This window comes from Mercurialis annua, linkage group LG7 (genome assembly GCF_937616625.2).
Source record: "Mercurialis annua linkage group LG7, ddMerAnnu1.2, whole genome shotgun sequence".
In the NCBI taxonomy this organism is placed as follows: Eukaryota; Viridiplantae; Streptophyta; class Magnoliopsida; order Malpighiales; family Euphorbiaceae; genus Mercurialis; species Mercurialis annua.
In genome coordinates this window covers 16,120,139-16,144,254 of record NC_065576.1, presented here as the reverse complement: position 1 = coordinate 16,144,254, position 24,116 = coordinate 16,120,139, and the positions used below count along the sequence as shown (strand labels likewise).

The window sequence follows — 24,116 nt, the reverse complement described above, 5'->3', positions numbered from 1 at the left end:
AATATCTCGGGACTCACACCTTGGGTTTAAAGAAATGACATGAGTTAATTCGGTTGAAGTATCCCGGGACTATGTCACATGATATTAGTTAACTCGGTTGAATTATTCCGGATTATTTGGATCGATCGACTGATATCTTATGAGGTAGACATGATACGAATTGAAATCGGAATAGATATTTGAAATTAAGGTTTCCATCGGAATCAGTTTTTGGATGCATATGAATAAACTATTTATTGCACTTGTTTTGTTTTATAAATGCTTAATTGTAAACTATATGAACTCACTCAATATATTTGACTAGTGGATTTCAAACAATTCATGTGAATAGTTTTTGAAGCGACGGACTTCTATCCTTATTTCAGATGTCTGTGTATTTTGAAGCATGTAAACAAACAATATTCTATTTCTTAGCGCTAAAGTAATCTGTAGAAGTAAGATCTTGTGTGATGTTTTGTATCAAACAGTTTTTGTGTCATATACTCTGATATGCATGTATAGTATGTAAACTGTGATTTTAACTGTTTGTATGTTAGCCATTCAAGATGATTGAACGTGTCTATATGATCATATTGTATGTTTGAAACGGGGTAAATCTAGACACGTTATGGCGCATTGTAAGGGCATCGTTTCCATGATTTTATGCTTTGATTTTTGGAAAGTAGTTTTATATATATGATCGTATCGTTTTAAGAAATATTTTAAAAATGATTTGTGCATGATGTTATGTTTTCTTGATTGCAAAAAGTTTTTTTGTAGTTTTTAGGCTTGCTACGGGTTTCAAAACTACCATTTCCATTCTCTAGCGCCGGTTTTGATCCACAGATTTGGATCGTGACAAAGTTGGTATCAAGGAAATGGTTTAGATTCTTAGGCCATTGTTAATACGTGTTATGTGATGAGTGGTTTGAGTACTTAGGATTTACTGCTGCACATAGGACTCGTGTATTGTCATTGATAAGTATTCATTTGTTTTCAAAATGTCAGCTTTCTTGTTAGGATTTGAGTGTGTATGTTTGTTTGATAGATTGTTTGTTGAGATAATTGTTAAGATGTGTATGCGTATATTACTCCGCTTATGCTTAGATCGATATGCTTAAGTAGATACTCCGCTAGTGTGTAGAAATTTCGCTTGCGTATAAGACTAGTTTTTTGCTTAGATGTGAGTATAAGTCGAGCTCTTGTTTGTCGTGAGTACTGATTGTAGCATGGTTTGCTTTGGTCAGGATGGCTGATAAAAGGCAGACTCGAGCTCTGGTTGCGATGGCACAAGGTGTGGCTACAGATGATCAGGATGAGTCGTTTGTCCAGGGTGGACAGAATATGCCGGCTGAGGTAGCTGGTAGAGGCCGTGGAAGAAGTAGAGGCAGAGGCCAAGCTGCCGGAGAACAAGAACCAGAAATACCACTACAACCTAATACGCAAGGCTTTAACAAGGAGCATTTTCTGACTGGTGTAATGGCAATGCAGACTAATCAAGATGAAATGACTAATATGCATAGAGAGCAGTTAATTTTACAGCAACAACGTTGAGGTGCGAACGCTAATTGAGATATAGTTTTGGCATACATGTGTCTGAAGCCAATGGAATTCGATGACTCTGGTGACGCATTAGACTTTTTGGAAGAAGTGAAGCGTAACACTAGACGCCTCCAAGCTTATGAGAGGCAGTCTATCATTCTATTTGAGATGTTGTTGAAAGGACCGTTAAAGGACCGGTTTCAGCATTTGATCCAACCAACGATGGCCAGATGACATGGGCTAAGTTTGTGAATCGTTTTAATGAGTTCTTTTTACCCTACTCGGTGATGGAGCTGTATCGAGACGGGTTTTTAACCTTTATCAAGGGCGATAGGTCGGTGCATGAGTACGTGACGGATTTCACAAGGTTAAGTAGGTTTTCACCAGATCTGATGGTTGACCCAGTGAGAGTCAATACTAGCTTTGTGAAGGGCTTGGGTCCCGAATTTGTATGTTTAATGTCATATATGAACATGAATTTGTTTTAGCTGATAGATAGTGCTCGATAGATCAAGATTTCCCTGATTCAATTTGGACGGGACCCTTCTAGTCAAATGCTAGTAAGAAGTGAGAATGTTTATCCTCTGCAGAGTGCTCCAACACAGTCGTATGCTTGAAATTTTCCAAGACCTCAACATAATAGAGAACGTAAGAGGGGTAGGCATGGTAGGCGAGCTGGTACTTCAGGATCAAGATTTCATGCGAGGAATATTGGTGGTGTAGGAGTTTCTCCCAATAGTCAAACTTGTAATAAGAGGTATTATGGAACATGCCATGTTGCTTCTAGAGCATGTTTTAATTGTGGCCAACAGGGTCACTTTGCTAGAAATTGCCCGAAAGTAGGACCTCAAGGTTTGATCGTGAGTGTGGCACAACCATTTCAGCATCAAAGACCTGCATACCGAGAAGCATCTAGATTTGGACAGACTGGGAGTACGTTTACCGGCCAAAGAGGTCGAGGTTATGGGAATTGAGGAGGAAGGAATGGTGGAGACCGTGGAACTGGTCATACTTCGCAAGCTGGTGAGAATCAAGCTAGAGTTTTTGCGTTGAATCCCGATGAGGCTCATGCTTCCAATGCTGTTGTGCAAGGTATTTCTTTATCTCTTCCATGCATGCTTTAGTTTTGTTTGATCCAGATGCTACGCATTTGTTTGTTAGCCTAGTTTTGCGGTTAAGCTGGGGAGGCAACCCACTTACTTCCGACATCCTTTATCAGTAGCAACCCCAATAAGCGAGAGTGTGGAAGTTATATGTTTATCCTTCTTGTCATGTGAGTGTTCAAGGGCGCGATTTGTTTGCCGATTTGATTTTGCTAGAGGTGTTAGCCTTTGATGTTATCTTAGGAATGGATTGGCTAGCCCAACACAATGCCAATGTGGATTGTCGAAAGAAGATAGTAACGTTTAGTACGCTTGAAATTGAACCTATTTCAATCCAAGGAGAAAAGTTGGAATCCCTTACGAATATATTTCGTCCATTAAAACATATAGAATTCTAAAGAATGGATGTCATGGATTTTTAGCCATTGTGAAGGAAATATGAAAAACATTGAGAGGTATAGGATGTACCGGTGGTATCGTAATATCTAGAATTTTTTTCTGAGGAATTACCACTAGACCGAGAGAGAATTTTGTATTGAGTTAGCCCCTGATACAAAATTGATATCTATACCCCTATATCGGATGGCTTCAGCGGAGCTAAAGGAATTAAAGGATCAATTAGAAGAGCTTCTTGATCACGGATTCATAAGACTGAGTGTGTCACCATGGGGTGCACCAGTGTCATTTATCAAGAAGAAAGATGGATATCTTCGACTCTGTATAGACTACAGACAATTGAACAAGGTAACAATTAAGAATAAGTAACTGCTGCCTAGAATTGAAGATTTATTCGATTAATTGCAAGGAGCAAAGTATTTCTCTAACATTGACCTTTGGTCAGGTTATCATCAGTTGAAGATTCGAAACGAGGATGATTCAAAAACTGCTTTTAGGACTCGTTATGGACACTACGAGTGTTTGGTGATGTCATTTGGATTGACAAATGCACCACCATCTTTCATGGACTTGATGAACCGAGTGTTCAACTTTGGATCAGTTCGTAATTTTTCCTTGACGATATTTTGATTTATTCACGTACGAAGGAAGAACACACGCATCATTTGCTACTAGTACATTGAGTATTGTCAGAGCATCTGCTTTATGCTAAATTCTCCAAAAGTGAATTTTGGTTGAAGGAAGGGGTGTTTTTATGACATGTTGTGTCTCAAAGTGGTATTATGGTTGATATAAAGAAGATTGAAGTTGTTTCGGAGTGGAAACGACCAAATTTAGTTACAGAGATCCGTAGTTTCCTGGGTTTGAAAGGATACTATCGACGTTTTGTGCATGAATTTTAGAAGATTTATGAACCATTAACGAAGTTAACTCAAAATAATGCAAGATTTGATTGGACAGGTAAGTGTGAATACAGTTTTTTGAAACCTAAGGAGTGTTTAACGACAACAACAGTGTTAGCATTACCCAAAGGTATATAAGGATTCACAGTCTAATATGATACTTTGAGAGTTGGATTAGCATGCGTTTTGATGCAACATGGTCGAGTGAGAGCTTATGCTTCCCGATAGCTAAAGAAACACGAAATGAATTATCGGACTCATGATGGAATTACCAGCAGTGATTTTCACTTTGAAGATATGAAGAAACTATTTATATGGAGCAACGTGTGAGATATTCACAGATCATAAGAGTTTAAAGTACATCTTTGATCAACGTGAATTAAACCTTAGACAAATAAGATGGTTGGAGTTGTTGAAACATTATGACTGTACTATTCAGTACTCTACAGGAAAGGCCAACATAGTGGCGGATGCTTTGAGAAGGAAGCCTCGCACATATTACCACAGTGTGGAGAAGGCCATTGGTAAGGAGATACACACATTAATTAGCCAAGGTGTCAAGTTCAGAGTTTTAACCCTTGGACGTTTGTTAGCTCAGTTGAGTATTCGACCAACGATGATTGATCGAATCAAGGAGTTACAAAAAGATGACCAGTAATTGAAACATCTAATGGATGGAGTCCAGTAAGGTAAGTGTCAAGATTTCAGCATAGTTAACGGAGCGTTGAGTCATGGCACCAGATTGGGTGTGCTAGAGGTGGATGATTTGAGACAGAAGATCATGGAGGAGACCCATAGATCATCATACAGTATTAATCTAGGATCGACAAAGATGCATCGTGATATCAAGGAGACATATTGGTGGACTGGAATGAAGAGAGATACTACTGAGTTTGTGGCGAAGTGCCCGACTTGTTAGCAAGTCAAATTAGAGCATTAGCGACCATATGGTTTTCTACATCCTTTACCCAATCCCTAATGGAAGTGGGAAAGAATGACCATGGATTTTGTAGTCTGTTTGCCTAGGACGCCAAAAGGTTTTGATTCTATATGAATGATTGTGGATCGTCTAATGAAGTCAGCACACTTTATCCCCATCAAGAAAACATATTCAGCAGCAAAGTTGGCACGTGTACATATTGACAAGATTGCCAGTTTTTACGGAGTTCATGTGTCAATTTTTTCTGATAGAGGTTTAGTGTTTACCTCGAGATTTTGGAAGAGTTTTCAAAAAGAGTTATGAAAGTAATTGGATTTTAGATCATCTTGCCATCCTCGGACTGATGGTCAGTATGAGAGAATGATCCAAACACTAGAAGATATGTTGCGCATGTGTGTATTGGATTTGGAGGTAGTTGGGATATATATATACCCTTAATGGAGTTTTCTATCAACAACAGCTATCATTCCATTATCGAGATGGCTCCTTATGAAGCCTTTTACGGTCATAAGTATAGATCCCCTGTTTGTTGGGATGAAGTTGTAGAAAAAACGTTAAGGGAGCAAAGAGTTTTCAAATTACCTCTGAAAAGGTACCATTGATTAGACAACGATTGAATACGGCTTTCAGTCGATAAAAAAAACGATGTGGAATTTTAAATCGGAGATTTTGTATTTCTAAGGGTATCGCCCATGAAAGGTGCAATACACTTTGGAAAGAAGGGGAAGTTATCTCCAAGGTATGTTGGTCCATACTAGATTATGGAACGTTTAGGGACAGTTGCTTATAAGTTGGATTTACCCCCAGACATGTCACAATTTCATCTTGTGTTTCCATACTTGGGAAATATGTACCAGATCCTTCTCGTGTTATACAACCACAGACGGTGGAAGTCAATAAAGAACTGTCATATGAAGAAAAACCAGTGGGATCATTGATACACAAGTATGGAAACTTCATACCAAGGAGATCACAATGGTGAAAGTACTCTTGAGAAACCATTATGTTGAAGAATGCACCTATGAAACAGAGGAGGATATGCAATAGATATATATGTATCTGTTTATTCAAGGTACATGGCTACGATTTATATTCGAGGACGAATTTATTACAAGGAGGGGAGTATATACTACCATATATATTTTTAAGTGCCACGTGTCTCGTTTTCAATAATTAGGCCCAAGGAGGTCGAAAAATATGTTAGCGTACAATGGAATAAGATCCTAATGAGTTTATTTTATTGACTGCGAAATAATAATGGTCATTGCAAATTATTAGTCGTTTGGGCAGTTATTAGCGGGACCAAGAAAAAGTTAAGAAAATTAATATAAAATAGAGATTAGGTCCCGAGCTAATAAATTTTACGCCGATGTCTGTAAAATAGTTTAAAGTATTTATCGTAAAAGTTTCACAAGATTCTGAGACTATATTAAAATTGGACGCGACGTTAATTAAAAATTTGAGTTAAAGTGCAATTTAGCCACTTGAGACAAAGTGGAATTTGACCAAGCGATATAAGGAAACCTATTTGATTTGTTATGAAATAAGAATCAGAGAGAAAACTTCACAAAATTCATTCATTGTCATCTTCATTGTTTTCAAGCTAGGGTTGTCGTTTCTCATTTGATTTTAACGTTTCTTAATTTGAAATGATCGTATTTCAGTGGTTAATCAAAGTAAGGTTGTCGTTTGGATATTCGGTTTGTTGAATTTATTGGAAATTGGATTTGAAAAGTTAGGGTTTTTAGCGGTTTTATTGTTTTTGACGTTTTTGAGTTTTGTTTTGACGTTTCAAGCTTGTTTTGGATTATTTTGGGTGTTATACTCATTCCTGTAGCGAAGTTTGAGGTTTTTGTAGGTCAGATTTGGCCCGGAGTTGGAAAACTTAGGTTGTGCACTACAAAGCAAGGCTAGTGCAGACGCACAGCCATTGTGTGCGGGCGCACACTCCCTCTAAAAGGGACCGTGCGGGCGCACTGGGGGTGTGTGCAGGCGCAAAGTCTGCTATGCCTCAGAAAAGAGGTTCGTTTGACATTTTCTTGACGTTTTGACCTTGTATCGACCCCAGACTCCGAAGACATAAGTTTTGGACTTTTAACATGCCAAATATGATTAGGGTTTTGAGTGGATGTCAATATGTAAGTGATGGTTAGTTTACTAGGTAAACATATAACTCGTATCGAGCTATGTATCGATTATCGATGAGATCGGAAAGGGCCGTAGCGAGTAGTTTGAGTTAGACAGGTTATGTTTACGCTTATATTGTGTCTTGCGTCTAGAGATGTCTCTAGAAAAGGATTTCATATGCAAGATGTGTTTTGAATCCTGCATAGATGCATTAAGGCAACCACCATCTGGACCTGGAGCTGATGGAGTGTGATCGGAGTGGTGTTTCATTGCTTGTTGTGTTTTGTCGATAAGTATTATATGTGAGTTTATATGTTTTCTTTTGAGTATTTAAACGTGCATTGTTTCAATCACAAGTTTTTGTATGACATGCATATGATTTCAAAGCAATATAGATCCTTTAGAACATGCCTTCCTATTGGACGGGAATACGGCTGCGTGATCACTAGTGACTATACAAATTCATATGAGTTTGAAATATTAAGTGGGATTATGCATATTAGACACGAGGTTGAACTCGGTGGAACTATCCCGGGACGTGTCTCCAGTGAGTTGAACTCGGTAAACATATCTCGGCACTCACACCTTGGGTTTAAAGAAATGACATGAGTTAACTCAGTTGAACTATCATGACACTATGTCACATAATATTAATAAACTCGGTTGAATTATCCCGGGACTATATCATTTGGATTGATCGAGATATCATATGAAATAAACATGATACGAATGTAAATTGAAATAGGTATTTGGGATTAGGGTTTCAATCGGTATCAGTATTTGGATGCATACAAGTAAACTGTTTACAGCACTTATTTTGTTTTATAAATGCTTAATTATAAACTATATAAACTCACTCAGTATATCTAATCCGTGGATTTGAAACAGTTCAAGTGAGTAGTTTTTGAAGCTACGGACTTCTATCATTGTTTCAAAAGTCTGCATATTTTGAAGCATGTAATGAAACAATACTTTACTTCTTAGCGCTGCAGTAACCCGTAGAAGTCATACCTTGTGTGACGTTTTGTATCAAACAATTTTTGTGTCACATACTCTGATATGCATGCATAGTTTTTAAGCTGCGCTTTTAACCGTTTGTATGTTAGCCGTTCAATATGATTGAACGTGGCTGTATGATCGTATTGTATGTTTGAAATGGGGCAATGCTGGATACGTTGTGGCGCGTTGTAAGACCCTGGTTTCCATGTTTTCAAGCTTTTGTTTTCAGAAAGTGGTTTTCTATATATGATCGTATCGTTTTAAGAAACCTTTTAAAAATGGCTTTGTGCATGATGTTATGTTTTCTTGATCGCAAAATGTTTTAGTAGTTTTTAGACTTGTTATGGGTTTCGGAACTACTATTCCCATTCCCTAGCGCCAGTCTCGATCCATAGATTTGGGGTCTGGCAGCTTTGGCACTACAACTTAGGGTTCTTCAAGGGTTGACATTTTCTTGGAATGAAAATCTTTTGGACCTTTATTACTTTGTAAATTATTGTAAGGCTCTAATAGAGCTCGTTGGGGAACTCCATTTGTTGTATGGAGAACAGGCAATGGAAAATGAGATCCAACTCCTTGCTCACAGGCGAACAAGAGGTATTCGTATTGACAAATAAGAAATCGACATAGATAGAAAGGTGGATGAAACCTCTCAGGTTCTTCGTTAGGAAGAATTGACATGAAGTCAGTTTGAACATGGAAGTACCAGCCATCCGTGCTTCTCATAAGATTTGCCTCAACCTGCACCCAGAATAACACAAGATCGAATCCTTACGGCCATCTATTATCAAATATTCATATGATGTCAAGGATCAATCTCATGGAGCAAGATTTGAACCATATAAGGAAACATATGGATTCACATTGTAATCATAATTCTCCTCCTCTAGCTTCCTCTCATCAAGACGGTCAATATTATAGAAGTGATGTTTTTGAGGATTGAGTCATTTACATTTCATTGCATGCATATGTCATTTTAAAAAAAATGCATTTCTAAAATAACAAAAATACTTGTATTTCACTTGTTATGAAATACATGTTTGTTATGTTGTTTTCAATTAATTATGCATTGTATATCTATTTGAAATTAATTAAATGAAGTATCTAGTGTTTTTATATCGTATGCTTCTTTAACTTTATCAACTTAGTAATTACTCTCTATTTTATCTATATGCTTAAAGAAATTATTTTTAACAAAGAGGGAGAAGGAATTGGATCTATATCTCTAATTCCCCTAAACTTTTTACTAAGTGTTTAAATTTTTTATTGCATTATGCCTTCAGTTTATATTTCAAAGTTAGTGTATAAAGTAAGGGGGAGCCAAAATCAATTTGAACTCCTACCTAACTTAGCCATTTTATTTAGTTGATTGTGAAAATAAAAAACGGGGAGAATGTTGAATAATGTCATTTTAAATCTCTTTAATTTTAACTCTGACAAACAATTAAATGTGTCTAATCATGTTTTAATGTACTTTGAAACATCCTAAACTACTCATGGAACAATTTGGAACATTCTAGTAAAAACCCAAATTTCTTATTCTAAATCGGGAAGTAGTTTTTTGCAAGGGCCAACTTCTTTAGTAATGGACACAACTCCTAGTCAATGGGGGAGAGCCTTTTGTGTCATGGACCCAACCCTTAACAAAGTAAAACCTTGAAATGTTAAAGCTATGTCGCGGGTGCAAACTTTTAGACTCACGGGCGCAACCTATGTAATCGTTGGAGGCTGTAGTGGATATATTTAAATGTTCCAATGAAAATCTGCCATGTGTCAGTGACTGTTGAAGAATTCAGGCCTAGAGTCTATGTCACGGGTGCGACCTCCTCTTGTCGAGGGCACCACCAGCACTTTTCCAACAAAAATTTCTTCAACTTATTAAAAGAAAAGAAAAAGGGTTGTGATAAGTATAAATACATATTCACCTAAATTATGTAAGGGTTATAAAAACAATTATGCCTTAACACATTCAAAATGCTCAACTATATAAAAACAATTTCACTTATTGTATATCAATTTTGTATTTATTACTTTTAGTTTTTGTTGGTGAAATATCTATTATTCATCATTGATTGTGTTTTAATTAGTCTTGAAAAGTAAACACTGTAAATTTGAATTGAGTTTTACAAAAACATTTTCTGGAAATTTAGGTGTTAAGTTATAAACACCGAATTAGAGTACTAAAACATTTCAATCTTTAATTGGATACTAGATGTAGATTTTAATTGAACCGAACCACTCTAAAATCCTCTCGTGCAATCTTATTAAACACTTAACCTTTTATTATTTTTAAGCAAAATTTTAATTTCTTAAACAAAGCCTAATTCACCTTTCTTTGGTTGATATTGGTATTTCATTAATAAATCTCAAATCAATTTCAAATGATTTTCACAAATATGTTCCATACGAGATCTGTAAGAATTTCAGCTACAAATAAGTTTAGAAATGAGTTTCTTTATAAAATCTTAATTGAACATCAAATGAGTTTTATACGAGTTTGAATGATAGTTTTAGTTTTGTATAAGTTCTATAAAATTTCAATTAAATTTCAAATGGCTTTAATACAATTTTAATAATAGTTTCATCAAAAATATATTTAGTAGTTTCACAAAATTTCAAGTCAGGATAGTTTCAAATAATTTTCACAATAGTTTATGCTTACACTGGCTCAAAAAGAGCTCAAACGAGCTGATTCAGGTTTTTGACCCCAAAAGTCATTAATTATTTTTTTTGTCAAAACCAAGAGTGCAATTATCATTGCAAAGGCTAAACACAGCTAGGGAGACAACACAAGAGTTTCAAAGCTACAACAAATAAAGCAACAGCAAGCAACAAAACAGGAGCACAAGCCAACTACTCTAACTGGCTATAAAAAAACAAACTGAAAAAGCCAAAATAGAAAGAAACTAAACTACTTCTAATTTAGCTTCGAAAAAAGTCTTGATTTCATTGAAGGAATGCTCAAGCTTCAGAAATCTGTGGTTGAAGGTAGCTTCATTCTTTGATCTCCAAATAATATAGACTGCAGTCGTATAACACAACTTTCTTTTCCTGGCCATAATAGATCTCCCCAACGTCCTTCGCACAAACCAACTCACCTATCTTTCCCATATATAAGCATGTCTACTAATATTCAACCAGTTGAGAATCCTCCTCCAGATATCAGCAGAAACCACGCACTAAAAAAAAGATGTTGAACATATTAAGAACAGGAATTACACAGACAGCACACATCATTCTGGACAACATACTACTTGATAATCTTGTCTTTGGTGAGCAATCTCTTTTTCATAGCAATCCAGGTAATGAAAGAGAATCTGGGCACATGACCTACAAACCAGATCAACTTACACAAAGCAATGGAATCATTAACAGGGGAAAGAACCTTGAAAGCACTGTCTGATAGAGAATCTTCCATCTTTACTAGCTTTCCAGAAAATTTCATCCTCTTTACTCAGATCAATAGAAGCTCTATTCTTTATAAACTCCCAAGCAGTCATAGTGGCTTCATCAATAGGCATAGGTAAGCACCAGGCATTGTTCCTCCAGAGATGGCAACATCTGCATCTTTAAAAGTTAAATCAGGGAATCTCTCAATGATTGACTTCCCTTCAAGCCAAGGATCAAACCAAAACAGAAAGTTCCTCCCATTAACCATCTTGTAATCAAAAAGAGTCTTAACTTTAGGTCTAATGTTTAAAATCTGCCTCCAACTCCAAGAACAATCATTGAGTTTTGTGACTCCCCAAGGTTATATCTAAAAATGGAGAGGATTGAGACGTTTGTTAAAAACAGATGGAACAAATATGGGTTAAAGAATGTTACAATAATTAATCTATTTATTTTCTTATTTGAAATTAATTCAGAGGATGGTTGCAACAAATTTCTGGGAGCAGGGCCGTATACTTTCGACCAAAGACCGTTGATGTTGAAGAAATGGTCTCCTCGTATGTCAATGGATTCGAATGAGATAAGATCGGTGCCGATCTGGATCCAACATTCAGGTTTACCTTGGGAATTCTGGTCTCCTTCGATTCTTAGTAAGATAGGTAGTTTCTATGGGAAACCTTTATACTGTGATCAGTGCACTTTGAGCCGAACTAAATTAGGTTTTGCAAGGATTTTGGTGGAGATGGATGCTACAGGAGCTTACCCTAAAGTTGTTGAACTGCAAGATGAGAATGGTGCAATTTTCAATCAGAATAATATATGAATGGAAACCTCTCATTTGTGAGAAGTTTTGTAGAATAGGGCATACTAAAGCAAACTGTAGAGTCACATAAGATTACAGGAAAGTTAGTGAAAAGATTAATGAAACCAAGAGTAAGCCTGAGAATGCTGCTAAAAATGATGCGGCGTATAAGAATGTTGTTGTTCCTGTTAGTGAAGCTGATAAAAGTTCTTCTGAACCTTCTATGATGGATGAGGTAATTAATAATATTATTGTTTTGAATATGAAAGCCAATAAAGAGGGTGATAAAGGGGAGAACACTATGTTAAACAACTCTTTCAGATCTCTAGTTAATTTCCCTGATATTTGTAACGTGATAATGAAAGATAAAGAGTCCAAGGGTGGAGCTAGTAGTATGTTTGGGTCAGTGGGAGAAGGGAGGAAAGCTAGGCTTAACTCGAGGATGATCGATATAGATAGATGATATCCATGTGGAATATCAGGGGGATTAATAACCCTCTTAAGCAGTCAGAAATGGTTGCTTTGATTAACAAGTTCAAGTTGAAGATTGTTGGGATTGTGGAGTCTAGAGTTAATGAGAGTAATTTTAATAAGGTGTGGCTTAGTTTGTCTAATAAATTGCAGAATTGGGATATCTACACTAACTATGTCTGTTCTTATATAGGAAGAATTTGGGTTGTCTATAGCAAGGACTGTCTGAATGTTAGGGTTATCAATACTCACAAGCAGGCTATCCATATGAGGGTTCATCTTGATCAAAGAGTTTTGACTATATCTTTAATCTATGGCTCTTATATTTCTTCTGAGAGAGTAGAGCTTTTGGATAATCTTAAGAATTTTGCTGAAAATGTTGATAGTAGCTGGATGGTTGTTGGTGATTTCAATGCAGTTATGAATGACTCCAACAGAATTGGGGGGAATGCAATTGATGTTCAGGCTGCTGAGGAATTTATGGATTGCATTAGATGCTGTAATCTTATTGAAATGAGGAGAACTGGTAATAATCTTACTTGGTGCAATAACCAAATTTTTGTGGAGAGGATATGGAGGATGTTAGACTGGTGCTTTTTCAATGACAAGTGGTTTGATGTGTGGCCTGATGCTTTTATGAATGTCCTTTGTCCTGGTCTGTCTGATCATAGCCCTATTGTGGTCAATTTGGATAATAGCACTCATATTAGAAAGTATCCTTTCAAATTTTTTAATGTTTAGAGTGAAGACTCTAAGTCCAATTCTATTGTTAATAGAGGCTGGCATAGAGCTAGCTCTAGGTGCAAGATGTATAGAATTGTGCAACAGCTCAAGTTGCTTAAATCTGACTTCAGGGAGCTGAATAAAGTCAGGAATAATGACATATCTCAGAAAGTTACTACCATGAAAGACATTGTTAACAGCTTGCAAAAAGACATGATGGATGATCCTTTTAATTCTACTCTCCATGAGGAAGAGAGGGTTTGCTCCAAGTATTTACTGAAGTTCATGGACTGGCAGGAAAATATTGTGATACAGAAGTCTAGAATGAACTGGATTAAGCTTGGGGATCAAATAAGAAGTTTTTTCACAGAAGTGTGAAGATGAGACAATCCAGACTGAAGATTATCAATCTTAATCTATGCAATGGTGAGACCTCAGGGGACATAGAAACTATTAAAGTTGAGATTCTTAATCATTTTAAAAGTTTCCTGGGTACCAGAAATGAAAGGGGGACAAATGTTAAGTATGATATTCAAAGAGCTGGCCCTATTATTACTGAGGAAGAGAGCAACAGTATGACTATTCCTGTTTCTAATGATGAGATCAAAAGAAGCTTGTTTTCAATCAATGATGAGAAAGCTCCAGGCCCTGATGGGTACAGTAGCAATTTCTTCAAGAAAAGCTAGGGGATTGTGGGGAAGGATCTTTGTGAAGCCATCAAGGATTTTTTTCAAGATGGTAGATTTATGAGGAAAATCAACTCTACCAATATTGTTCTGATCCCTAAAAAAGACAACCCTTGGTATATTGGTGATTTCAGGCCTATAGCTTGCTGTAATGTCATCTATAAGGTAATATCTAAAATCTTAGCTTCTAGATTGGTTAGGGTGATTAGTAGGCTTATTAGTCAAACTCAATCTGCTTTTGTCCCTGGTAGAAGTATTTATGATAATATCTTGTTAGCCCATGAGATCATTAGGAATTATCATAGAAAAGACAATAATTCTTGTGCTATTAAAGTGGATATCCAAAAAGCCTATTAGTCAAACTCAGTCTGCTTTTGTTCCTGGTAGAAGTATTTCTGATAATATCTTGTTAGCCCATGAGATCATTAGGAATTATCATAGAAAAGACAATAATTCTTGTGCTATTAAAGTGGATATCCAAAAAGCCTATGATTATGTGAGTTGGGACTTCATTGAAGAGGCTCTCATAGGTCTTAATTTTCTTTATAGTTTATTAGCCTTGTTATGTCCTGTATTAGAACTTCTATATTCTCAATCATGATAAATGAGGATTCTGTTGGTTACTTTCCTGGGGGTAAAGGGCATAGGCAAGGGGATCATATCTCCCCTCTCATCTTTGTCCTTTGTATGGAGTATTTGTCTAGAATCCTTTCCAGAAACACCAATCCTTCTTCTAATTTTTTTCTTCCACAAAAGTTATAAAGATATCAATCTTAACCATCTTTGTTTTGCTGATGGTCTGTTTATCTTCAGTGGGGATGATGATAATTCTATTAGGATTATTCAAGAGTCTATCATTATGTTCTCTGAAACTTCTGGGCTGTTTCCAAATCATAATAAGAGTTCTGTTTATTTTAATGATGCTAATAATGATAGAAAGAATAACATTCTTAATATTCTTGGCTTCCATGAGGGTCAGTTCCCTGTCAGATATCTTAGGTAACCTCTTGTCTCCACTAAGCTTGCTAAAGATCATTGCCATCACCTCATTTCTAGAATCACTGCTAGGATCTCTAGTTGGTCTTCTAAGTCCATGTCTTATGCTGGTAGGCTTCAGTTAGTTAACTCTGTCTTATGGAGTATGAATGTCTTTTGGAGTTCTATTTTAATTTTTCCAAAATCTGTAGGTTGGTCATTGACAGATCCACAATTGTCAATTCTTGAACAATAACATCCTCTTCTTTTTCCTTCACAATCATCGCTTCTGGAGATTTTTCCAGAACTACTAGCCTAGAAACTTTAGGGCTCATCATCTCAACCGAATTAACTTGAGGACTAGAGGTATTAGCAGCTTTATCAGTTACCGGAGATCTAGAAACGGCGGTTTTCACCGTCCTCTTCCTCTCCATGGAGCCAAACAGCGTGAGAGCTGAGAGAAAACTAGGAGAAAGAAAATAGCCATTTAATTGATAGTATTAACTTTTTATTTTATTATTTCATTACTAGTTATTATCTGTAAACACTTATTTTCTGAATAGGTAAAAAGTGATAAGGGATTGAAGCGTCCAATGAAGATTTCCGATGAAATCTATACGGGTGATGAGCTATTGATTTGCTTGTTGGAATATAAGCAGGCGTAATCTGTGCATAGCTGCAAACTTGGAGGATTAAAACATAATTAGCCGTAAATAGCTTATAAAAATTCAAAGAGATTGTATCCTAAGTCTAGAAATTGGACTAATTGCAATATCTTGGAAGTTTATGGGCCAATTTACAAGCTTTATGGAATAAAATTGACCGTAACCAAACCCATTGGGTTTTAGTAGCCTTTTTTAATATTTCCAAGCACCAAAAACAACTTTTATCCCTAATTTACTGAACTTAAAAGGAATATTACGAATTTCATGAAAAAATAGGAGTTCTTAGCTAATCCCAATACCTAAAAGCTTATCACTTTGCACACTTTCGACCCCCCCCTCCAAGAAAAAAACCCTAGCCCAGCCGAATTTCAGACCACACACAGAAAATTATTCAATTCAAGTCCCTAAAACACCTAATATACGCGTTAATTCTCTAAAAACACAGATTCGAAGCTGGATTCTGCATCCACTTTGCCAGAAAACGAACCAAGGACTCAGACCGGTAGTTCTGAGGATCCTCTGTTATTCCTTTAAACACTCTATGCAATATTTTATTTGGAACTTGTTGAATTTTTTGTCAAATAGGATGCATGTTAGGTTATTTTTATTGTTTCACCATAATTGCCAAATTATGTGTTCTTGATCAAATTTCCATGAAAATCATTAGGAAGCTTGTCAATAGCTAGATTAATATGTGTTTTATACTTAATTCTAGAATCCCGGTAAATTAAAACGCCTAGATAGCATGTTTAGGTTGTTTTTGAGCTTATTTTACATGAAATTATTTGCTTAAAGGCTACTGTAAATTGATATTTTAGTGTTATAAATCAGCTTTAAACAGTCTTTGATTGCCATATTTGCATTCTTTGTTTCGTTTTATAGGTTTTTCGCTATTTCTGCACAAAAAACGGAGCCAAAAACGAGTGAAAACTAAGCTAAAACGATGAAAAACGACCTGATGTCCATGCTTTCGCCGCCGCCATCCCGACTGTCGGCGCTGGAAGTACACAATGCCGCCATTGGCACTGTGTGTGGCGGAACCGCACGTTCTTCCCCCTCCCAATAACCAGTTTGCCGGATCTTCCAGACTTTGATCTAAATTTCCAGACGCATTTTTGGGTTTGTTTGGGCTCGGAATCAGGCCCAGTTTGAATCCAGACGTAGACGATCTAATATAATTTAATTTTATGCACTAGAATGGGTCAGACCTAGTATAAATGGCGCCCATAAGCTTAAGAATGTAATATAAAGAATAAATCAGGCCCACGAGCCCAAGGCTAGAAAACCTAGTAAGTTCTAGACCAGATTTCGGGTTCACCTAAACTCGGAATCAACTGTGGTTTGAGCCAATAAAACCGTATCAATGAGGCGGACAACTTTTGCTTTCTTACCGAGAACCAATTTTGACCACACTAACGGTTGAACCCGCGCGACTACCAAACACTCAAAAAGTCAACGAGTTTTAAAAGTTTTCCTCACCTTGTATGCATACCAACTGCTCGTGAGCACGTTTGCAATGTTTACCGCTTTCTAAAAGCATGCCAAATCCAATATTAAAAGGCTAAAGGACTAACCAAGTTAAATTAGTAGATCAAATGAAATCGATCCAATCTCTTAGACATCTCAGGACTACCACGAAAATGTAGTAAATGATTGTATATGGCATTCAAGAGCACCTGATAAAATCAATCAAACTTTGACTCCCGGTTTAGGCTTTGTGCATGTAATAAATCCAGACCAGTCTGATTCCTGCTATTTGTTAGAAACCGCCAGGTTTAGATGTATGCTTAGAAGTACCTGCTACTTGCTTTGCATGACCAGTCGAGATCGAAAACCTATGCGCGCCAAACGTGTTTACTGCTTTTTGAGATTTGCATATGTTAAGTATTATATCCTTTGGACTGCCAATCTAATGTTGATCTGAGATAAACGAATATGTCCAGTAAATAAAGCCAGTAATAGATAAGCCAATCACACAAGTTTCAGGGAGGTGAAAGAACTCGGTCTTTTGGTTTGATGCACGATAATCTTACCCATAATCGAGTAAGGTTATCTAGTCGAAATAAAAGGCATTTCCTAGTAGAACTAGGTGGCGACACTATTATTCAAACCATTTTAAGATCAAAGAATTCAGCCATAAGAATGGGCGAGCGCCCCCGAATCCCGCTCCACTCAAAGTGGCAACTCCACTAAGGATTAAAATCAACTGTTTATTTAAAGTATGAAAATGTTTTCAGAATTCTTTTCAAAAACGGTTTCCATCAACCTAAACTGTACGGCTTATGCCTTATCAATCACATGTTGCATTGCATTAGATATTTTCTCTTCTCACCCAGTCTCTATGCACGACTCGAAATCTTGAGCCGCGACCAGCGCTAGGGAATGGGAATAGTAGTTCTGAAACCTGTAGCAAGCCTTAAAAACATGTAATTTTTTTCGTTAATACAATCAAACATACAAATCCTCTTTCATACATATAACATTTAAGTAAAAGCCTTATCAGGCTAGACATATATTAATGTCTGTTTAAAACCTGAAAACGTCATATAGGAATCTGGATCTTACCATGCGATGTCCCACATCCTAGCACAGCCCATTCCATAACAAAACAAACGGTTTTAAAGCGGAAGTAAAAACATCATACATATATTAGAGATTTATCATACATGAAAACTGTTTGACAAACAAACATACATAGACTAGGACTTGACCCTACTGCATCACTACTAATAGACTCCTTCTTCATGTACATAAGGACTTCTTGAACTAAGGTAGAAGTCCTGCGTGACATAGACCACACACCTGCAACATAAATTGTTAGGGGGTCAGTCGAGACTGAGTGAGTTATACGTTACATACCCTATTATCAATATAGCATCGCTGTTTAAAACCATTTTTAAGAAACATAATCATTTCATATACATATACTTTCAAACAATTCAAATAGGAAAAATAGGCAATTCAAGCAAGTCTTATTCTTAATCTTATATCGCTCTAGGTAAGCCTAGTCTTAACGAAGGTATTGCCTTTTCTATCCATCACAAATTCTAAGCTAATCACTAGACACAAAGTCTGGGATCAATAAACCAGACATAAATTTTGCGCTAATTCCACTAGACACAGAGTTTAGAATCAATCAACCAAACAAAAATATCGGGATAATCCACCGAGTTCACACCACCCAACTTCACAAAACTTTCACACTTCACACATCCGAGAGGCCCCATGGTTAGTTAGTTAGGTTCGTTCTATGTTTGTCGTCTACACTTGGCTCAACTCTATGACAACATTTCGAATTCGAGCCATATACACATCACAAGTTTTATATAAAAAGCAATATAAATAATACAATATAAGCCAAACCATTCAAGCCAATACAAAGAAGTCGTATACAAATGACACAAATCAATCCAATCAATTCAAGCAATTACAAACAATCCAAACCATACAATTCAAACAAATCCAATCCATATCCAACCAATTCATACGATATATATATGCGATGCATTTAAATACTATTCATATAGTATCTTAAATAACATTTAATAGGATAATGCGAGTAAGTAAAATATACTCACTGTTTCTTATCCAAAATCTTTGTTTATTATAGCGTAAGCTCCCTGAGCTCCTTGTCCGCTAGTAGGCCGCCTTATCGGACCTAGAATATTTATCAAATGGATCTCGAGTGAGATTCTAACTTAATAAACACATAGACTCAAGATTCAACTAGTACATAACTTGTCACATTATTGACCCCGTAGTCGACTATGTTTGCTAACTGTAGAATAGTCCGACCTCTGAAATCGACATTCTTAAAGTTCAGAATGTCATCTTCGACTTTTATTTAGGTCTCGGACTAAGTCATGCACCTAAGGTGTCGGAAACTAGCCCTTAAGTTAATAACTTGGGGCTGTCCATAATCCAGAACTGTTACGCGCGTCGTAATGTTCTGATCTATTCGAGCTACTTAGAGGCTGAATATGCAGAAACTTAAACCTTGAGATATTTAGAAGACACTCTTGAGTTTTCGTACCAACAGACGGACCTTAATTTGTAGCTATATATCCTGAGATATAACCTTCGCAACAGGGCTGTTCTGCAGTGCTATATTTCTGCAATATCAATAAACTTTTCATTCACTCTTAATCAATCCAAAACTCATTATAATTCAACTATACACTCCATAATTCATGTTTTTATACATTAGTTAGACTCATATCATATTCCTAAGCCACAAGCCGAAGCCTTCATCACCATATCCTAACCAAAATATAACAAAATTGTATAACTTCACCGAGACAATTCATCAAACACTTTGTCTTCATAATATTGCCTAATCTATAACTACCAAATTCACTCAAACACATCAATCCAAAAGCTCTTGAATTCAGAATATATCCTTACCTCAAGAATTTCCCATGGCCGAAGGCCTTATCAATCAAGAAACACCAATAAAAGTTTCATTACATGCTTAATAACACACTACATGATCAAATGAGCAAAATCCCCAATATTAGACTTAGAACCCTAGGATTTCTTTTATCAAATCATCAAAACTTAACCAAGAAAACTACAAATTACTCACCATATCATGATCACCTTAGCTCTAGGATTGTTTTGCATCCAAGATCATGAGTTTTGGTAGAAAAATCATGATCTTGTGTCCATAGGAGGGAGTAGGGTAATTTTGCCAAAGAAGAGAGAAAAAAGAGTAATCTATAGCTACCAAATTCACTCAAACACAGCAATCCAAAAGCTCTTGAATTTAGAATATATCCTTACCTCAAGGATGTCCCATGGACGAAGGCCTTATCAATCAAGAAACACCATCAAAACTTTCATTCCATGCTTAATAACACACTACACGATCAAATGAGCAAAATCCCCAATATTAGACTTAGAACCCTAGGATTTATTTTATCAAATCATCAAAACTTAACCAAGAAAACTACAAATTACTCACCATATCATGATCACCTTAGCTCTAGAATTGTTTTGCATCCAAGATCATGAGTTTTGGTAGAAAAATTATGATCTTGTGTCCATAGGAGGGAGTACGGCAATTTTGCCAAAGAAGAGAGAAAAACGAGTCTTTTCTCATGCATTAAAGGAAAAGGAAATTTCCTTTCCTTTTAGGATAACTTAAATGGATAAAGTGCCCCTTTAGCTCAAAACGATTAATTTGCATTCGAACTTAAATTTCCAATTAACTGTCGTACTTAACTTTCAGAATTTCTTTTCCAATTAGTCCTTATTTAGTATTAATAATAATAATTCCCATTTTGAATTATTATTATTTCTCGACATATCTTTGATAATTCTCATGTCGGTGTTCATTTCCCGGCCTACTTGGTCCAAATAACGAAGCTTAAGGACTAGTGGCATGATTTTCTTATTTCATAATTTTAAGGTTACTACACTCAAGGAGTCCCTATCTAGCCCTAATACTCATAGCCACTCTCACGCTCTAGCGTTGCACTCCAACGTCTTATGCGGAGTAGTATCACTCATATCTAAGTCCCTCGGTCGTTTGTACTCGTGATAGAGAAGACCTATCAAAGGTATATCAGTATGTTGGAGCCTTATACCGGTTATTACCAAAACCCATCGACTCAGCCCACATGCATTCCAACCCAGACATTACCCTCTAGAAAAATACCCAGCATAATGTTTGTCTTTGAGGCATGATTTCAATGTAACTATTCAAAATCCAAGTTTTCAAAATTATTATTTCAATTTTAGTCTTAGGTCAGGCCTAACAATATTTTCCAGTTTTTAAAAACCAGATTTCCAAAATATCTTGTTAGGCCAGACCTAAAAGAAACAAATTCGATTAAGTGAAACTCCTTCACTTAATTAAACTTGTAATAGCTAGTCTACTGGAATCTGTCACAACCCAAATTATTGAGCCGAGATCGGCGCTAGGGAATGAGAGTGGTAGCTCTGAAACCCATAGCACGCCTAGAATCACTATAATATTTTTGCAAATAATTAATCGTATGGTTTCTATACAAACAAAAGCAAACACATCAATGTATGTATGTATGTATATATATATATATATATATATATACTCTTAAATCCATACGGTTCATATGGGCATTTCACTTGCATAACTTGTCGTACTAGCCCCTCTATCGATCTATTCAAAAGTCGTTAACATAAACAACATCCAACGATCACACAACATAGCCTGACTAGACATGTACAACACACACACAAGACCTTGCTATTCTAAGCCACAATTCGTGATTCGTATACTACTGCAGCGTTAAGGGAACTCGTACTTTGTGCAAGTCAAGGACTTCCGACACAAAGGAGATTGTCTGTCTGATCCGACACTAGCCACCTTAAAGGGGGAAACATCAACGGGGTCAGACAATGCTGAGTGAGTACACATTACTAATGGTACTACTCAAGATAACATCGCATTTAAAAACAAAACGTATATATATGAACATTTACTATAATTCAAGCATTTGACCCGATCGAAACCCTAATCCCAAAACCAACCTGGAATAGGGTAGAATTCCTAATCATAATGAGCAAATACGAATTCTTAAATCCTTTTGGTAAGGCGTCGGGATAGTTCAACCGAGTTTAACCTTTACCAAATGGTACAGTCCGGGATAGTTAAACCGAGTTATACAGTACCACTACTCAATCCAAATGGTCGGTCAGTATGAGTGCCGAGATAGTTCCACCAAGGTGACCTTGTATCTAAACAAACGAGAAGCGTACTCTACAAAGCTATCGAGACTAAGGCTATGACTTAGCCGGACATTGGTGATAACACAGTCTATTGACGCCCAATAGGTAGCTCGTTTCCCACGGATCATATACTAGTTTTCACAAGCTATTAATCGATATTTCGATATAAAATTCATATATATATATATATATATATGACGAGAATATAATATATCATGCGATGCATTTTAATACTAATATGTAGTATAACATTGAATAAATATAGCGTATAATACGTGTAGACTCATTACTTGCTATCCATAAACTTTTATAATTATCAAAGAGATTTCTCGTTCTTTACATTCCAAATCCCGTTGGTAGTCATCTTGCCGAATCTATAAAAATTTGATAATATCGCAAATTAGTAAAATCCTAGCTCTAATTAATTAATCTAAAACTTGGTTTCTAGCCAATTTTGGCTATCGAAACTGCATAATTAAAATAGCTTGAACTCAAAACAAATTGGACATTTCTATAGCCCACAATATCCTATACGAATTTTATTTAGAATCGAACTTCATTCGACATCTCTAAGGTCTCCAAGATTTTTTCCAAAGTTAGCTTCTTAAAGTGTCCTATTAAATTTCATATTTTTTGACCATCTTTGAGCTATCAAATCAATTACTTAGAGGGGCCCACACTCTAAATAAAAATTATATTCCTAAAGTTTGGAACGTCACCTACAATATTTGTTTAGACCTTAGTTTGAAAATAGCACTCGGAAGTGTCAGAAACTAAGTCGGAAGTTGGTTCCTTAAAGGTGATATTTAAAACAGTCCTCTAAGGGCAGCTGTTTGGACCTCAAAACAGCACTCGTAAAACAACTCCACTCCGAAACAAATTTGACATTCTTATACTTCATAATCATATCTAAAACTTCCGTGAAAACTTCGACTAGTTTCGATTTCTCGATATCCGTAATGATTTTTTCATAGTTGATTCTTTAATTAAGTTAAAACAATTTTCAACTTTCTTATTTTTTTCATTCAACTTTGACCTTCAAAAACTTTCAATCCGACTTAATAACAATACTATTAATTCACTTAAATCTCATCTGTGTAATACCATCTATCTATATTGATTAACTTCGATGAAATTCATCGCATTTAAGGTTCGATTTTGATCCGCAAAACATGCCCCTTGGGCAGATTAGGGACTGCATTTTGAAGACCATTCCTTCTTCATGGAGTCTCTTCGATGATCAGACACCATATCGGAGTCTCTTCGATGAGCAGACACCATATCTGCTCGCAGAGCAGATCATTATCTGCTCTGCGAGCATAAGCTTGTTCTGCTCGGCGAGCACAACATTTCTGCTCCTTGAGCAGAATGTGTTTCTACTCAGGTTGAGCAGAATTAGATCCGCTCTTTGAGCATAAATCTTTCCCCCCAAACACCTTTGATTCCATTCTGACGTACTCGCCTCAACACACACTTAAAACCATATCAAAAACTACAAAATAATCCATTAAAACCATAAGTTTTAAGCTTTAATTATTCTGAACAATATCTCATGCATAAACCTCAATATATCTTAATAACACTTAACCGAAAACAAAACTGAGCGTCTCACCTCGTCCGTATATGAGTTAGGTCTTCAACCGAGCTTGAATTATTGAAATTGGTCATCGGAAAAGAAAGATATAATCGCCGTCGTGAGGGATTC

At 36.3% G+C, this 24,116-nt stretch overlaps 2 protein-coding genes across 2 annotated transcripts; both read left to right on the top strand.

Annotated features, from left to right (window-relative positions):
* Window positions 1-12,639: 12,639 nt before the first annotated feature.
* LOC126656916 (uncharacterized) lies at window positions 12,640-13,752 on the top strand. Its single transcript, XM_050351540.1, has 2 exons — window positions 12,640-13,332; window positions 13,393-13,752. Exons 1-2 carry the CDS (start codon window positions 12,640-12,642, stop codon window positions 13,750-13,752), a joined length of 1,053 nt encoding a protein of 350 aa, XP_050207497.1.
* Window positions 13,753-13,754: 2 nt separating this feature from the next.
* LOC126656915 (uncharacterized) lies at window positions 13,755-14,661 on the top strand. The gene is made up of 3 exons (XM_050351539.1): window positions 13,755-14,029; window positions 14,117-14,225; window positions 14,338-14,661. Exons 1-3 carry the CDS (start codon window positions 13,755-13,757, stop codon window positions 14,659-14,661), a joined length of 708 nt encoding a protein of 235 aa, XP_050207496.1.
* Window positions 14,662-24,116: the final 9,455 nt, after the last annotated feature.

Excerpts from the sequence above, each read along its gene's own strand:
- LOC126656916 (XM_050351540.1), top strand. The coding sequence starts at position 12,640 with ATGATATCCATGTGGAATATCAGGGGGATTAATAACCCTCTTAAGCAG. Across the intron at positions 13,333-13,392 it reads CTGATCATAGCCCTATTGTG|AGTGAAGACTCTAAGTCCAA; the intron begins GTCAATTTGGAT and ends TTTAATGTTTAG.
- LOC126656915 (XM_050351539.1), top strand. The coding sequence starts at position 13,755 with ATGAGACAATCCAGACTGAAGATTATCAATCTTAATCTATGCAATGGT. Across the intron at positions 14,030-14,116 it reads AAAGCTCCAGGCCCTGATGG|ATTTATGAGGAAAATCAACT; the intron begins GTACAGTAGCAA and ends TCAAGATGGTAG. Across the intron at positions 14,226-14,337 it reads GCTGTAATGTCATCTATAAG|CCCATGAGATCATTAGGAAT; the intron begins GTAATATCTAAA and ends ATATCTTGTTAG.